At 43.5% G+C, this 15,830-nt stretch overlaps 4 protein-coding genes across 49 annotated transcripts in view; 2 read left to right on the plus strand and 2 right to left on the minus strand.

The window, feature by feature from the left end:
• Nucleotides 1-19: 19 nt before the first annotated feature.
• LOC127906106 (forkhead box protein J2-like) lies at nucleotides 20-5,964 on the minus strand. Of its 45 annotated transcripts, none has more exons than XM_052489204.1 (11): nucleotides 5,686-5,964; nucleotides 5,059-5,464; nucleotides 4,874-4,948; nucleotides 4,214-4,624; nucleotides 3,313-4,114; nucleotides 3,057-3,197; nucleotides 2,805-2,906; nucleotides 2,328-2,678; nucleotides 946-1,857; nucleotides 807-841; nucleotides 20-670 (listed from the first exon to the last, which is right to left on the minus strand). In XM_052489204.1, exons 2-9 carry the CDS (start codon nucleotides 5,161-5,163, stop codon nucleotides 1,754-1,756), a joined length of 2,091 nt encoding a protein of 696 aa, XP_052345164.1. In that variant the 5' UTR covers nucleotides 5,164-5,464; nucleotides 5,686-5,964; the 3' UTR covers nucleotides 20-670; nucleotides 807-841; nucleotides 946-1,753. The 45 variants fall into 45 exon arrangements, with proteins under 45 accessions (XP_052345164.1, XP_052345145.1, XP_052345163.1 ...); XM_052489185.1 differs by having other exon boundaries at nucleotides 702-841; XM_052489203.1 differs by having other exon boundaries at nucleotides 911-1,857.
• A 771-nt stretch (nucleotides 5,965-6,735) lies between these two features.
• On the minus strand, nucleotides 6,736-8,151 carry LOC118374047 (isochorismatase domain-containing protein 2-like). Its single transcript, XM_052489269.1, has 5 exons — nucleotides 8,143-8,151; nucleotides 7,500-7,670; nucleotides 7,263-7,321; nucleotides 7,004-7,121; nucleotides 6,736-6,795 (listed from the first exon to the last, which is right to left on the minus strand). Exons 1-5 carry the CDS (start codon nucleotides 8,149-8,151, stop codon nucleotides 6,736-6,738), a joined length of 417 nt encoding a protein of 138 aa, XP_052345229.1.
• Nucleotides 8,152-8,548: 397 nt separating this feature from the next.
• On the plus strand, nucleotides 8,549-12,116 carry LOC118374050 (ubiquitin-like protein ATG12). 2 transcript variants are annotated; one of them, XM_052489258.1, is made up of 4 exons: nucleotides 8,549-8,716; nucleotides 9,761-9,897; nucleotides 11,087-11,149; nucleotides 11,908-12,116. In XM_052489258.1, the coding sequence occupies exons 1-4, from the start codon at nucleotides 8,614-8,616 to the stop codon at nucleotides 11,965-11,967; spliced, it is 363 nt and encodes a 120-aa protein (XP_052345218.1). In that variant the 5' UTR covers nucleotides 8,549-8,613; the 3' UTR covers nucleotides 11,968-12,116. The 2 variants fall into 2 exon arrangements, with proteins under 2 accessions (XP_052345218.1, XP_052345219.1); XM_052489259.1 differs by having other exon boundaries at nucleotides 8,608-8,757.
• Nucleotides 12,117-14,695: 2,579 nt separating this feature from the next.
• LOC127914264 (germ cell-specific gene 1-like protein) overlaps nucleotides 14,696-15,830 on the plus strand; it is a 27,601-nt gene continuing 26,466 nt past the window's right edge. The window contains exon 1 of the mRNA XM_052489270.1: nucleotides 14,696-14,842. Coding sequence (XP_052345230.1) covers nucleotides 14,696-14,842 — 147 coding nt within the window. The remainder of the gene's footprint in view (nucleotides 14,843-15,830) is intronic.

Consider the following 15,830-nt stretch of genomic DNA (forward strand, 5'->3'; position numbering starts at 1 on the left):
ATATAGTCAAATCATTCAATAGCTGTTCTATTTTTTATTTAATGTTTAATATAATTTATTGATAATTTTTTCCGCTCCTGGGAATGAATAAACAAGTGGGGAAAAATGAAGCAATTATGCCATAAAATCAAATGCTTATTTTTTGTTAGTGATTGTCATGGAAAACAAGAAGGCAACTATTGAATTGGTTGAGGAGAGATGGAATGTGTTTTGTAAATGTGTTGTGTGGAAGAGTGTGTGTGTGTGTGTGTGAATGTGTCTCCATTCATCCTGCGTCCTCGCTTATTTCAGCAAGATACAAATCTATTATTTTTGTTTTTAAAAATTGTCACTTGTATCAATGCTATGTAATGTTGGGATTTCAAATGAGGTATTATAAGGATCACATTTTTCTGCCAATTTTATTTCACAAAAGTTTTGTATTAATCAGAAGCATTAGTCTTTCTCACTCTTTCATACAGAATGTCTCGTCTCCAGGTGTCTCAACATGACTGGACCCTGTCCTTTCTGACCCTCGTTCCTACGGGGGACCCTGTCCTTTCTGACCCTCGTTCCTACGGGGGGACCCTGTCCTTTCTGACCCTCGTTCCTACGGGGGGACCCTGTCCTTTCTGACCCTCGTTCCTACGGGGGGACCCTGTCCTTTCTGACCCTCGTTCCTACGGGGACCCTGTCCTTCTGACCCTCGTCCTACGGGGGACCCTGTCCTTTCTGACCCTCGTTCCTACGGGGGGACCCTGTCCTTTCTGACCCTCGTTCCTACGGGGGGACCCTGTCCTTTCTGACCCTCGTTCCTACGGGGGGACCCTGTCCTTTCTGACCCTCGTTCCTACGGGGGACCCTGTCCTTTCTGACCCTCGTTCCTACGGGGGGACCCTGTCCTTTCTGACCCTCGTTCCTACGGGGGGACCCTGTCCTTTCTGACCCTCGTTCCTACGGGGGGACCCTGTCCTTTCTGACCCTCGTTCCTACGGGGGGACCCTGTCCTTTCTGATCCTCGTTCCTACGGGGGGAGAGCTGCAGATGCTTCTTTTAAAGAGACAATTCAATGAACGAACTTTAAACAACAGGGGACTTGATGACATGTTGTTTCTTTTCATTTAGTTTGATGAATTGATTGTTATTTTATATAAACTAAAATATCTCTTTTATTGGGAAAGGTCACATTTTGTGTGGTGTTAACTGTGAACATTCACATTTGAAAAGTAAAATGAAAAAAAAAAAGAAGAAATGTAAGAAATAAAACAAATCCACAAAGGGTATGTTTCCTTACGTTAAATCTGTCTGTCTGGTGTACTGTGTGTTTGATGTTCCAATGCTGTTGGATGGAGGAACTGTTGTGTTATGTTATTAACATATGAAGTCTTCTCTGTCAGTTGGAGGATATATGCATGTCCAGAAGCTTCTGTGAAGACTTCCAGATAGGGATACAATTGCAGAAAATAAGTAGGAACCAAAAACCTTTCAACCATTTCACTATAGCAATACATTATGACTGAATGCAGTATCAATGACCATCCTCACTGGCAAGAGTAGCGTGTGTGGTGAGGCAGCTGAATATAGGGTGTAGTGTTTCGTATGGGAGGCCCCTCGGAGTAGGAGGACGTTTCCCCTAGATGTTCAGTTTTGGTTGTTTCCTCCCAGTGGTCCAGGTTTGTTTTGGGGAGGGTAAGCTGATCCTAGATCTGTGCCGGCAGGCAACACTGATCCAGTAGACTTCCTGAATGGAATCGTGGGGCAAACAGAATTCAATTCAGGCGATCAGAGAGTCCCAGTCAAAGTCATCTTGGATCTCCTCGCTGTTGTTATGGAGATGTTTCATAGGGGGACGGGGTTTAGGTTGAAGTTGGATCCCAGCTGTGTGAGAGAGTGGAGAGAAGACAATATAAGCCTCCTTTGTTGATTAGGAAACTACTGCACAGACCTCAAACTATTACAAGGAGAGCAACTCAAGTCCCTTTCAAAGCAGTTTAATGTCCACTTCCCTATTAACACTTCCTGTTTCCTCATCTCCTTCACTATGTGATGTGACTGGGGTGGACTTTCTACCTTACCAACCCAACCCAGCTCTGTCCCTGTTACATTAGTGGTAATGAGGGCAAGGAGAGGAAGCCATTTGATAACATCAGCGTGATAGTATATTTGACTAAATAATCCCAACATGTACCATTGAGCGAAGCAAAGCTTTACACTGGTAGAAAATATAACTTTTTGTATATAAAAAAAAGGCTTTGTAATGAAATTCTTGCCAAAACACTACTGCTGTGTACTGGAAGATGTAGAGCTAAAATACTGTCAATAGTTTAGAAAAGTGGCTGAGGTCTCACCATTGGCCTGAAGGGCTTCATTTTGGGTCAGGTGGGGCCTCTGTACAACCTGAGTTTGGGGGTGGAGGGGACTCCTGGGAGGCTGCCCACTGCTGGAAGGGGGGACCCGAGGGGGATAGGCCAGGGGAGAGGGGTGGGTCAGGCTGGCCAGGGTGGGGGTGTTGTGAGTAAGGGGTGGGAGGAGCAGAGATTGAGGGGCACCATGGGCCAATGGGGAGTTGTTACCAGAGGACGAGCCAATTAGGCCCTTCTGAGTGAAGAAACGGTTTAATGAATCACAGAGCGAAGTGAAGAGTGTCGGCTCCAGCGCCCAATCACAGAGCTCGGCCTGGCGCATGCTCTCCAGGAGGTCTGGAGGAGGGGAAAAAACAAACAGTGGGGAGAAAGAGGAATATTGTCAATGTGATAACTATTTTTGTCAATGTAGAAACAATGGGTAGCATTGATCTATAATTATCATGTAGTTTGTTAAGGGACCTGGGTGGCTAGTGAGGTCAATGTTGGCCCAGTCCAGACTGCTGGCGACCCTAAAGCTCTCCTTCAGAGTGTCTGTAGTACTGAACCAGTCTGCTGGCACCACTACAGAGACAAACAGAGAGAGAGGTGGTATAGGTTGTCAAAGAGTTAGTTACCATATCATATTCACACAGTGCAGTGACAAACCTACAGGCACAGTTGAATAGGTTTTTGAAGTACTAAGGTGTTCAGGTGTTGAGTTGTTATAATCACCACTGCTGTGAGACAGTCTGTCTGCCTCAGGAGGAGGCCCGGGTGCTACAGGGGGTACAAGGTGAGGGGAGAAAGGGGGGAGGGTTGGGGTGTGCAGTGGGGTACTGTCATTGGTCAACACAAATAATGGACCCACGTCCGCTACAGAGAGAGAGAGAGAGAGAGAGAGAGTTAAACATTCACATACACAGATTCTCTTGACAGCACAGACCGATATGTATAAAAGCACTCATTTAGAAAGTGAGAGAGAACGTACATTGCGAGGCCACTCTCTCCCTGACGCTTCTGCCGAGGGACTGGAAGGAGGTGTAGAGGTCTGGCAGGTTCAGATCAGAGAAGGTGAAACGGAGAAGGGGATCACAGGAGTGTGACGAGGCGTAGGTGGGGGCAACAGAAAGAGATGGGACAGAAAGAGAGGGAACAGAAGGAGGGAGACTTTGAGGGGAGACAGAAGAGGGGACAGTAGAGTGAGGGACAGAAAGAGAGGGGAGAGAATGAGGGACAGAAAGAGAGGGGAGAGAATGAGGAACAGAAAGAGAGGGGAGAGAGTGAGGGACAGAAAGAGAGGGGAGAGAATGAGGAACAGAAAGAGAGGTGAGAGAGTGAGGGACAGAAATAGAGGAGAGAGAATGAGGAACAGAAAGAGAGGTGAGAGAGTGAGGGACAGAAAGAGAGGAGAGAGAATGAGGGATAGAAAGAGAGGGGAGAGAATGAGGAACAGAAAGAGAGGGGAGCGGGTGGGGGACAGAAAGAGAGAGAGAATGAGGGATAGAAAGAGAGGGGAGAGAATGAGGAACAGAAAGAGAGGGGAGAGAGTGAGGGACAGAAAGAGAGGAGAGAGAGTGAGGGACAGAAAGAGAGGAGAGAGAATGAGGGATAGAAAGAGAGGGGAGAGAATGAGGAACAGAAAGAGAGGGGAGAGAGTGAGGGACAGAAAGAGAGGGGAGAGAGTGAGGGATAGAAATAGAGGGGAGAGTAGCAGAGGCAGTAGATGGGGAGACAGTATCATGGGGGACAGGGAGAGAGGAGACAGGGGACTGCATATAGGGTGGCCGTTGCTGTGGAACCAAGGTGATAGACAACAACAGCTTATTATTTGGTTATAAAACCCATGATCAATCTACTGGATACATTTGTTGGGACTGAACTTACTCTACCTTGCATGGTGGGGTGGATAGTTGTTGACTGGGTTCCTGTGGCGATTCTAAAGAACTATAATGGTCTGTCTGTGGAGATGCCAAAGACCTATAATGGTCTGTCTGTGGAGATGCTAAAGACCTATACTGGTCTGTCTGTGGAGATGCTAAAGACCTATACTGGTCTGTCTGTGGAGATGCTAAAGACCTATAATGGTCTGTCTGTGGAGATGCTAAAGGCCTATAATGGTCTGTCTGTGGAGATGCTAAAGACCTATAATGGTCTGTCTGAGGTGAATGCTGTTTCTCTGCCTGCATCACTGAGACATTGGGGACCTGGATGGACCCCTCCTCCTCTTCAGCTGGATACGGACGCTTGGTTCCTTTCAGCGGATTGGGCTCGGAGGGGCCGTCCATCATCCAATAGGAACCCTGGAAACACAAGAGGTGGAGGGTTCTCACAATTTATAAGTATTACTTCAAAAGTACCAAAAAGTATGAAACTAATATATTCAGTATATTTTGAAATATCATACTTTTATCTATTTCTAGCCTATGCATCGTATTTCACAGAAAACAGTGGATCACTGAGTGCACTGGCCCCTAATGTCTTCACGTGGCAACATTGTGGCCGTTTGAAACATTCACTGGCCCTGTTTGAATGTTTTTAGAATAACTCACCTTCCCAGGGTCACTTTGGGGTCGAGGAACCTTCCGGAAGCATTTATTGAGGGACAGGTTATGGCGTATGGAGTTCTGGGAGGCAAAATAAGCATGAACATGTATTGCAGTAACACAATCATTTTGGATAATGGACTTTGGACAGTTTGCACATGGAGAGTTTGGAGTAATTCTGATTACTGCACCTTCCATCCCCTGGCAGATCTGCTGTAGTAGGGGAACATGTCACTGATCCACATGTAGATGTCATTCAAACTCAACTTCCTGCCGGGGGCAGCACCTATCGCCATGGCGATGAGGGTGGCATAGCTGTGAGGGGGCTTGGCTTTGGATCCAGAGGAAGGAAAGGGGACAGGGATGGATGGAGAAAGATCACTTCTCTCCCTCCCTCTCTCTTTCTTTCTCTCCCCCTCTTCTCCTCCTCTCTTCCTGATCGCAGTGAGCTGATTCCCAGCTGGGGGAGCCAGTCTATGCTGGTTAGACTGGAGTCCAAGTTAGAAGACATGCTCTCTCTCTCTCTGTCAGGGCTCTGAGGGTTGGAATAAAAGCCTGCACACACTGCAACCCTCCAGGACCAGAAGTGCCCACCTGCTGTAGAATATAACATGTATAAGAACAGTTCTATAGAACAACATTACAGTAAGACTCACCACAGTAATGCAATACTGTCGTCATCACTGCAGTTTTAGATGGTGTTGTTTACATTTCACATGTTGTGTTTCAATTGAACTATAACACTCACTATAGAGACTGACTTCAAGTGTTTTTTTCATAGTTTTCTGTTTAGTTAGGAGTAAGAGTGATTGACTTACCTTTCTCTCCTTGGTCAATTAAGGCCTCAAGGCCTCAAATACGTAATATTTGATGTTCTCATCAGTTGTGCAGTAGACTCAGTGTCAGGTTAGTGTTATTCCTCCCTATTTCTTTATCTCTCGCTCTCATTCCCAATCGGTTGATCGTCATCGGCTCTTATCGTCTTTTCTCTTTTTGAAAGTTTGTGTGTGGAGAAAAAAAATGTATAGCAGACTGCTTCCATTTTCTCTCCCTCTCTTACTTCCCCTCCCTTTCAGTCTGCCCCTGAATGAGGTCATCCACTCCTCCCCCTCTGTGACATCACAGATTCTGTTCCTCCTCCTCTGAAGGGTTGTCTACACCCCTCGTCTGCTTGAGGAAGCTGCCACAGTTCTAGGATTAGATTACCACCCCTTCATTCCGAGGGGTGTTAAGAGTGAAAATACAAAAGTGACCTTATTTCAGTGTCTATAGGATCATTTATGAACTTTTACCTAGTCCTCTGTCTCATCTCTCCCCTGTGGACTGTAGAAGGTGGAGTGGAAGTGTCAGAGGAAAGCCCTAAATATGGTCAAAGACTCCAGCCCCCCAAGTCAGACTGTTCTCTCTGCTACCGTACGGCAAGCAGTACCGATGCACCATGGATTCAGTACCGGTACCCTGTGTATATAGCCAAGTTATTATTACTCATTATGTATTATTACCTTTCGTTATTATTGTTCTACTATTTCAAAAAAAAAATCTCTCTGCATTGTTGGGAAGGGCCCTTAAGAAAACATTTCACTATTAGTCTATACCTGTTATTTACCAAGCAAGTGACAAATAAAATGTGATTTGGAGTAGGAAAGATGTAAGCCTACCAGCATACACAGAGCAAAGCAAAACTCACAACAGTAATATGATGTCATCAAATGGCTCCTATATACGCTCCCTTCTCCATTTACCCCCCCATTTCAAAGATGATCAACATTCAGCAGTCATGGAAAACAGCAGCATGGGTTCATTTCCGTACTTGTGTTCACACAGTGTTTCAGATGATTTCACAGACAACAAGAAGGAGCTTGTCTTCTCTACAGAGAGCTGAAGAAGGCCAGCAAGGCTGTGTCAGGGGACGGCTGGACCAACAGCTTCTGGAGGAGGGAAACACCATCTCATGAACATTTCAGATTCATCCACTGCTGGACACTATTTACAATACATAGGCTTATACAAGAGCAACAACTTGTGTAATAACCTATTTAATTACCATGTAACAGGCTGAGTGTAATCACAACACTAACAGATAAGACAATAGGCATTGTGTGTATTCTGAAAGGTGGAGGTCACATGGTACAGTACCTCTCTAAAGTTGGGGTGTTTGGCATCTTGCACTAGCTGTAGTAGGATGGCCTCTGTGGTGGTCAGGAAGGCTCCACTCTGCCTCAACCGGGACAGGGCAAACAACCGGTCTGTCTGACTGGAGATGGAAATAGAGAAGGGAAAAGAATCTCTCAGCACCAGAAATGTTTAACCAGTGAAAATGTGAGCATCATATTATGTCATTGAAGAAAAACAGTATTGTCATATTGAAGAGAAATAGTAAGGAACACAGTAGTACCTTCTGGACGAGACGGCATCAGCCACGATACCCTTCTCCAGCAGGTCAAAGGTTGTGCACTAATTAGTGGGAGAAGAACAGATAGATAAGCTCTATTTACAGTAAACTCAATTAATTATGAACTTGTTCCCAAGGGTCAGTCTGAACAAGGCTCCAGATTCAGGTAGGGTAGGGAAAACTGATCACAGATCTGAGCTTAGGGACCAATTCCAGTCATATCTGACCCTGTGGTCTCACCGCGATGCAGGCCTGTGTCCCTATCCCACAGAGGATGGCTATCTTGGGATCTCCCAGGGTTTTGAGCTCCTTCTCCACTGGCTCTATCATCATGGTGAACTTGGTCTTGGCGTGGGCTGTCAGGTCCCAAGCCCCCAGCTCAGGCACCGTGGGACCCAGGCCTTTAGGGCTCTGTCACTTTTGGGGGGATGCCCAGAACACGGGGTGCCTGGGGTGGGGGGGGGGTGAATCCACATTTTTCCACACAACATCTCTCCTTTTCACTATCACGCATTAGTTTCGCATCCCCACCAGCCATTTTTAAAAGACCCGACGGGCTCATTGCCTGTTTGAATTATGCAGAAACGGGCAGCGTTTATGTCATATAATTGATTCTGTTGGAAAGGGGAGAAATTGTGCTTTACAATGGTATTGACATTACAGTTGGTCTGGAAGTATGTTTTTGGGCGCTAAAATAAGGGCAATTGTACGGACCAAGGCGATGTACGAGTTTACGTTACATTAGATATTGCAGATTTTGATATTTCACTGTAATGTTTTCAATGAATGTCAATTTTAAAGGAATGAATGTCCAGGAATGCCTATCAAAAGACAGTAAATACGCATTCAATTGGTAAAGAAAAGGCAAAAGGATCAAACGTACTGTTGACATGTGGAATGGTTGAACTTGAAGGTCCAACTTTCTACAGCTACCGGACAGTTGACACCCCCTCCTTATTAGCAAAATCTAGGAACATTTTAGATTTATGACAGAGTAAATGAGGTTACACATACAGTACACAGCCAACATTCAGCATATGAAATTAAATACCGAGACTGTCATATAATAAGACATTGATTGCTAGATCAAGCTGTAAAATATATTGGCTAAACAAAGACAGCGATAATTGCATGCACAGCACACCTCAATAATTCATGAATAGATGGAAAAACCACGAGATCAACTTTCTACTACGACCACTGTTCACAAATTACACTAAAACGCCCCAACATCAAATACACCAATCGAATGAGACGCATTGACATTGGTTTCGGCAAATAGCATGCAGCGTTTTCCCCATAACGAGTGCGCGTCAGAATCTAGTGCACACACTCATGATAAGGACTGCTGAGGATGTCTGACAACGCAGAGTCTCCCACAGAAACGCAAAAAGATGAGCCTTCAACCCCACAACAGCCTACAGAAGACTCGGGGACGGCAGACGAGAAGAAAAAAAGTAAATTATGAGCGACTGTTTGACTCACAGTTACATTTACAGTAAGATATCGTGCTTTCTGTTTACAAGCAAACGTGACCCGGAAGAGGTCGATTGACCGTTGTCTCAGTCAATATAATTGAAACAATTTTGTAAACAGCAAATCGATGGTCAGGGATGTTCATACATTTTAAGTAGGGCGGGCGCTGGCTGAATGGTTCACGTTTAGCTTGCATTTCAAACTATGTTTACCTCATAATTGAACACATTATACAAAATGTTTGTTTTTTTAGGGCTGAGACATTATTTTGATTTCTTACTGCATCAAACATTGAACATGCCAAAATCAATGTTCAGACGCTACGGTGATCAAGGCTATAATGATTTCACAGTCCAAGATTTTTCCAGCTGACTATAACATAGCTGGTTAGTTAATGTAGCTAATACATCGATCACTTTAATAATGCCACTTTAATAATATTTACATATCTTGCATCACTCATCTCAAATGTATATATTGTATACCATCTATTGCATCTTGCCTATGCCGCTCTGTCATTGCCCATCCATGTATTTATATTTTAATATCTTTATTTAACCAGGCAAGTCGGTTAAGAACAAATTCTTATTTTCAATGACGGCCTAGGAACAGTGGGTTAACTGCCTGTTCAGGGGCAGAACAACAGATTTGTACCTTGTCAGCTCGGGTGTTTGAACTTGCAACCTTCCGATTACAAGTCCAATGCTCTAACCACTAGGTCACCCTGCTGCCCCATATGTTTATATTATATTAGATATTCTTACTCCATTCCTTTACTTAGAGTCTATTAGGTCATTCTTGTGGAATTGTTAGATTACATGTTAGATATTACTGCACTGTCAACTAGACGCACAAGCATTTCGCTACACTCGCAATAACATCTGCTAACCATGTGTATGTGACCAATAAAATTTGATAACACAGATCAGGGCATTAACTTTAATCTAGCAGTCTATTGTTATGCTATACAAAATATACATGTATTCTGTCTCTCTCTCATTCTCCCTTCATCCTCCTCTCCCAAGTTGATGTGTTGTTGAAGGCAGTAGGAGACACACCCATCATGAAGACAAAAAAATGGTCAGTAGAGAAAGGGAGGACAGTGCAATCACTCTCTCAATTCATCTCTCGATTCCTCAAGATGGAGGCCAATGAACAGCTGGTGAGTTTTGTGTGCGTGCTTCTCAATAGTTGTCTCTTGCCTCGTTCCCTTCAGCTAGAGGAAGTGGACAGGTGATACCTCTGCTATATGCACCAAGGAGGCAAAGATATTTAGAACTAACCTAAGATGGTTCATCTATGTCATTTTACAGTGGGAGCAAATAAAGCCTAGCACGATCCTATAGAGTATCACAGTATGAGTCATTATACCCATAAAACCTAGCGGTCAAACAGGGAAATGGTTCCAATTGTTTTTCCACCATTCATTATTCCCATAGGGGAGTTTGGAAACTCTTAAAATAAAAACTGTGTTTTGTGTAGGCTTACTCTGGTGTGACGTTTTGATAACCTTGTAAACTTCTCTCGGACAAGGTGACTTTTATCAATATATTCGCCTGTATTTACCCCCCAACAAATGAAATGCCAATCATCTGCTAATGTGGCTATTATAAAGAACTACGAGTCCTGAATTGAGTCAAAAGTTAATCCAGAGATTCTTAACCATCTAATGCTAGCTAAATGTTGTAATTAATAAATTGGCAACATTTTTTAAAATGTACCTGTTAGCAAAGGTGCCAGCTAGAGATGCCGTGCAGAAGCGTGCAGGGATTTGTAGTCTTGCAGGGTGCCTAGTCTGATGCTAATTAGCATATTAGAATCTGAGGATAAATAGAGGTGAATATATTGATAAAAGTAACCTTGTCTGAGAGATATTGACATGGTTATTAAAGTGTCATGCCGGGGTAAGCCTACATGAAATGCAGCCCTTCATTTAAGTGTTTCTAAAAATCCCCTATGAGAAATGACTTGTGGAAAAACGATTGGAACCATTTCCCTGTTTGACCGTTCTTAACGGATGCTTCAGCTTTATAGCCCCTGTGACATGTCTGGACTACCCCTTCTGTCTGTGACTGAGGTATGAACTGGAGAAAGCATCCTGGCCCCTTGATATGCACCCACTATGGCCTTTGATCTGGGACTATAGTGTGTCAGCTTGTTCAATGATTCTAAACACCCATTGCTCTCATCTCTCACTCTCTCTCTCTCACACACACACACACACACACACACACACACACACACACACACACACACACACACACACACACACACACACACACACACAATTGGCTTTATTGGCAAGTGAAATAGATAATAAACCATTTTTAAAAATCTCTCTCTCCACACAGTTCATTTACGTCAACCAGTCATTCTCTCCCTCGCCTGATCAGGAAGTAGGAGTCCTGTTTGAAGTGAGTACTTTTCATTTGAAATCATTTCTGGAGGCCTTGGGAAATGCAGTTTTTCTATTATCTATTTGTCCTGTGGTAAGTTAGTTGACCACCGGAGGGAGGTCTGAGTGAGCAGTTCCCTGTGAGATGGAGCTGTTCTTATCTTCACAGTGACTACTGTTCCCTGGGGCCAGTACACTACTGTATGTGTTATGTCAATACAGGCCTGGATTATTCACCAAGGATGTATATAAACCCTGGATTGCTGATGCTATGTATTAGCCATTGAGAGGCTAGTAACAAGGAAAATGTTTTTGTTTTATGTTTAGATCATAATAACATTTAAAAGTATGCATTAAGGTGTCTGTAATAGCATGCACATGACTGTGAGAAAAGATGTGAGGTGATTCTGAGAATTTGGTTACAAAATATCCTCTAGCCCAAGGCTACCCCTTCAGTGTTTACAGATCAGAAGGAACTGTATAGATGTTTGGCAGAAGCTCCACTATGCTCATTGCAAGCCTGCATAATGGAGCCAGCATCACATATGACTTACTATCTAATTCTCTTCAGACCTGTTAACACTTGAGTAAAGGCTAAAGGTTTATCAGGCACAGTTCTCCTGATCTAAGGGTCAGGCTATTAGTGTCCATTTGACCCCATCTTGACCCATGGCCTTGACCGTCCCTATTAAATACCCGCTAAATACTTCAGCTGATGTTTTGTGCTCCCTTTCCTATTCTTCTAAAAGAGTAACTCTTACCCTCTGTGTTTTTCAGTGTTTTGGCAGCGATGGGAAGCTTGTTCTACATTACTGTAAATCTCAAGCCTGGGGTTAACAGTTTTTAGCCCTTTTCAGTTCAAACGCATACACACACAATATTGTTTATACTCCTTCCTTGCCTAAACCAATGTTGTCATTGCTAATTTCTTGTTTGTTTTGCTGTACATAACCCAATGTAAATAAATTGTGACTATATAAAGTAAACCCACTCTGTCCCCTGTGTTGTCTCCAGACAATTATAGACATTAATAGGAAAATGTCAGGATTTGGCTTTGCACAGGGGGCATAACCTGTCCGGCTAGGATACTTACACTAAATATAACCCCACACAGATTGAGATGAGTGCAACAATTCAAACACTGTAATGACATGGGATGGTGCCAAGAGTGGGTGAAAGTTGAGTTGAGGTTAGTCAAGAAAGTAGAGGGGGTACTAGGGAGGGAGGGAGACTGATATGGGAGAAAGTACAGTAACAGATGGACTTAGAGGGATTACATGGATTTGGGATGGGTCTGTGACACAAATTCCCAAGAAAGACAGAAAAAGGAGGAGTGTGGCGGGGGACTCACATTCGTCCTGGAGCATGAGAGAGAGTGGGAAAGGAGGATAGAGAGAGGAGCATCTGGCTGGAGAGGTAAGGGTCATAACTGATCATTCTGACAAAGTGGTATTAGAGAGAGGAGTAGTGCAGAGTACTTTGGTTAAACCAGGGATGACAAAAGTTATTGCTTGGTCAACATGAATGTCTCCATATCGGAGAGGACTGAGGAGAAATACGAAAGAGGATGGGAAGGAACGTACTGTAGGTCATTTTGTGTTTAGCATTTTTTATGGTTGATTAATTGCCCATTTGTTATGCCAATGGTTTTCAGTTTATTGTTGATTCATTGCCCATTTGTAATGCCAATGGTTTTCAGTTTATTGTTGATTCATTGCGCATTTGTAATGCCAATGGTTTTCAGTTTATTGTTGATTCATTGCCCATTTGTAATGCCAATGGTTTTCAGTTTATTGTTGATTCATTGCCCATTTGTAATGCCAATGGTTTTCAGTTTATTGTTGATTCATTGCCCATTTGTTATGTCAATGGTTTTCAGTTTATTGTTGATTCATTGCCCATTTGTTATGTCAATGGATTTCAGTTTATTGTTGATTCATTGCCCATTTGTTATGTCAATGGTTTTCAGTTTATTGTTGATTCATTGCCCATTTGTTATGCCAATGAATTTCAGTTTATTGACTGCTGCAGAATGTGTTGGGTATTAAACTTTAATATAGTGGCCTATGTAAACAATACCTGCAAATCTGAAGCGTTTTTCACCAGACATAGCCGCAAGAAGTAGTTTGGGGGTGCGGGTTTTTGCCTGCGTTACAGGCGGCTATATCAGTCCACTAATACAGAACTAGTAAAACTAGTACTATTTTATTCAACTTTTTTTTTAGTCTGATTTTTCACAGGGTCCTGCAGCACACTCAGCACCCATACTTCCCACTGAGACTGACTTGAAGATTCTAGTGGTATTACAGTGATCGGCAGTCATACTAACTGGTTAATCTGTCCTGTGTTAACATTGCAGGGATCGCAAAACAGTGTGAGAGAGAGACCAAGAGAGAGAGCCAGAGTGGGTTTCACACTCTAACACACCTAACACAAACAGATTAGAGCAGATTAACATGGAATACCAGAAAAATGATTTAGATCAGAGGTTTAACTAATGATTTCATTTAAAAAAAGCAATCTGTACATTTGATTCCTTCCATCTTTTTCATCCTCTACTTTAAGTCGTGAGGATGATGCTGTGAGAGGTAGAGGCAGGCCAGAACCTCTTAATCAGGAAGTAGAAAGTTAATAACGGGGTGCAGGTCACAGAACGTTATGGATTACTAATACCTCCAGAACCATATGCAAACACACTATGAACTCTTGGACCTGTACGACCCGTCACCCTGAGCATTACTGTGAGTAAGATATACTGTATCTGCCCTAAAATGTGATCATATGGAAAACACTTGTACGCCAAAGCAAAATGTATTCCAATAATCTCTCCATTTGATGATACGTTTTACGGCTGGATCTGATAGTATCTGTATCAACTCTGTATGATCAAAACTCACTGTAGGACTAGAGTGAAAAGTTAGGCGACAGAGATCTAGATAGCGTATCCGATAGCTCTCTAAGGTTTATGATGAAAGGCGGCTAGGGACTAGGGATCTATTGACTCCCATTACTGTTGAATGGTTAAGAGTGAAGAGCCCTAGGGATATATAACAGCATAAACCTTCAGTCCTGGTTGGACAGACATGTCCTCCTTCCATCCCTTTCTTTTCTCCTTGTGTGACCCCTCTCTGTTCATTTGTCCATTCTGTCCATCTCTTATTTTCCATCCCTCTTTTACCTTGACAGAATCTTATCCGACTCTCTTTCCCCTTCTCTCTCTATTCTTACTTTCCCTTTGTCCCCATTTTCTCATCTTTTCTCCACATTGTTTTTATCTTCTCTTGTTTTTTTACTCTGTTCTTTCTTTTTGAAACTCTCTTTCACTGATTTCAATCTATCACCAGAACTGTCATCTTCTTCATCATCCTCTACATCACCAACAACAACTTCATCCTCACATACTGCTTTTGATACTTATATCCCATCTTCCTCCGTTTGTCCATCTGTCTTTCTTCATCCTCTTCTTCTCCTTCCCCAGCCCTGAGTCTCTACACACTTCCTCTCCTCCTGCCATATCCCTCCTTCTTGACCTTCTCTTACCCTCTCCCCTCCTCCTGGTGTGGCCATGTTGGAGAACATGTCTCGTCGGTCCCGCTCCCTGCTGTCCCTGACCCTGACCACTCTGGCTCTGGCCCTGTCCATCCTGGCTCTCTGCACCTCCTACTGGTGTGAAGGGACTCACAAGGTGGTCAAGCCTCTCTGCCTGTCTCCGGTCAAGATGAGGAACTGTGGGCAGAACAACAGTGAACCCTACACCACAGGTATGCCATGCACGTAACTGTCACCTGTGTAATTGTGATGTCATTTCCTGTGGTACTCTCAACACACCCAGTGTTACCCTAACTTATTGACCCACCCCTCACTGTGATCATATGTACAGTATATCCTGTTACTGTCATCACTAGTCAGCCCTACGGATCATACCAGCCCTAAGCTATTATCTAAACATTTGGATGTACAAGGGAGTCTAAACTGCATTCATTTGGTTCAAGTACCCATCTAAGTGTTAGACAAGTAGAAGGACAGTGTTTCACATAAGAATTACACAACTGTAACACCATGGTGACATCTGCCAGCCATTTATAACATGCTGTCTTCTGACTGTGTGTGTGTGAGAGAGAGAAAGTGTCTTCTGTATGTGTGCATGCTTGTGTGTGTGTGTTTGGTGTTATTCTGCCTTGCTCTTCATGCCCACTTGGGTTGAAACCCAATCACAACCCTCATCCAAGTGCTCCCAAATGGCCAAACACCCAAAAGATGCCAGTCTGATTTTCTTTTACTCCAAATCAACTGTTTTCAATGAAGTCAGTTGATCATCCCAGCAGTACGTTCTGGCCACTTATGTGGCCTCTTCCCCTATTCTCCAAAGGTTTATGATAATGTACATATTTCATCTAACCTTTCAAACCTGCCTCCACATCCCTCATTGAAAACAACTTTGCTCTGAGCTGTAATCTGCTGTGTGTGAGGAATGCAGATGAATCCTGGGGGTTTGTTCTGTCCTCTCTGCTCCCTGGTCTGTATTGTGTATAATCCAGTGAGATTGAGATTAACACTTTAAACTCCTACACAATCCAGTTAGAGAGTTTTTAGTGTTCAGTACGTACTGTAGCACCGCTAACCACAGCAGGAGGCTCACCTGATACACCGTTAACCACAGCAGGAGGCTCACCTGATACACACGTTAACCACAGCAGGAG

Source organism: Oncorhynchus keta, chromosome 31 (genome assembly GCF_023373465.1).
Source record: "Oncorhynchus keta strain PuntledgeMale-10-30-2019 chromosome 31, Oket_V2, whole genome shotgun sequence".
NCBI lineage: Eukaryota > Metazoa > Chordata > Actinopteri > Salmoniformes > Salmonidae > Oncorhynchus > Oncorhynchus keta.

What these genes read in the sequence shown, in the direction of transcription:
- LOC118374050 (XM_052489258.1), top strand. Translation starts at nt 8,614, where the DNA reads ATGTCTGACAACGCAGAGTCTCCCACAGAAACGCAAAAAGATGAGCCT. An exon ending in TGGAGGCCAATGAACAGCTG is followed by an intron (nt 9,898 to 11,086) that starts GTGAGTTTTGTG and finishes CTCTCCACACAG; the next exon opens with TTCATTTACGTCAACCAGTC. An exon ending in AAGTAGGAGTCCTGTTTGAA is followed by an intron (nt 11,150 to 11,907) that starts GTGAGTACTTTT and finishes TGTGTTTTTCAG; the next exon opens with TGTTTTGGCAGCGATGGGAA.
- LOC118374047 (XM_052489269.1), bottom strand. An exon ending in GGACACAGGCCTGCATCGCG is followed by an intron (nt 7,322 to 7,499) that starts GTGAGACCACAG and finishes CCCACTAATTAG; the next exon opens with TGCACAACCTTTGACCTGCT. An exon ending in AACACCCCAACTTTAGAGAG is followed by an intron (nt 6,796 to 7,003) that starts GTACTGTACCAT and finishes TCCCTCCTCCAG; the next exon opens with AAGCTGTTGGTCCAGCCGTC.
- LOC127906106 (XM_052489170.1), bottom strand. Translation starts at nt 5,163, where the DNA reads ATGGCGATAGGTGCTGCCCCCGGCAGGAAGTTGAGTTTGAATGACATC. An exon ending in CCCAAAGTGACCCTGGGAAG is followed by an intron (nt 4,625 to 4,873) that starts GTGAGTTATTCT and finishes TTGTGTTTCCAG; the next exon opens with GGTTCCTATTGGATGATGGA. An exon ending in TGAAGCCCTTCAGGCCAATG is followed by an intron (nt 1,858 to 2,327) that starts GTGAGACCTCAG and finishes TCTCTCACACAG; the next exon opens with CTGGGATCCAACTTCAACCT.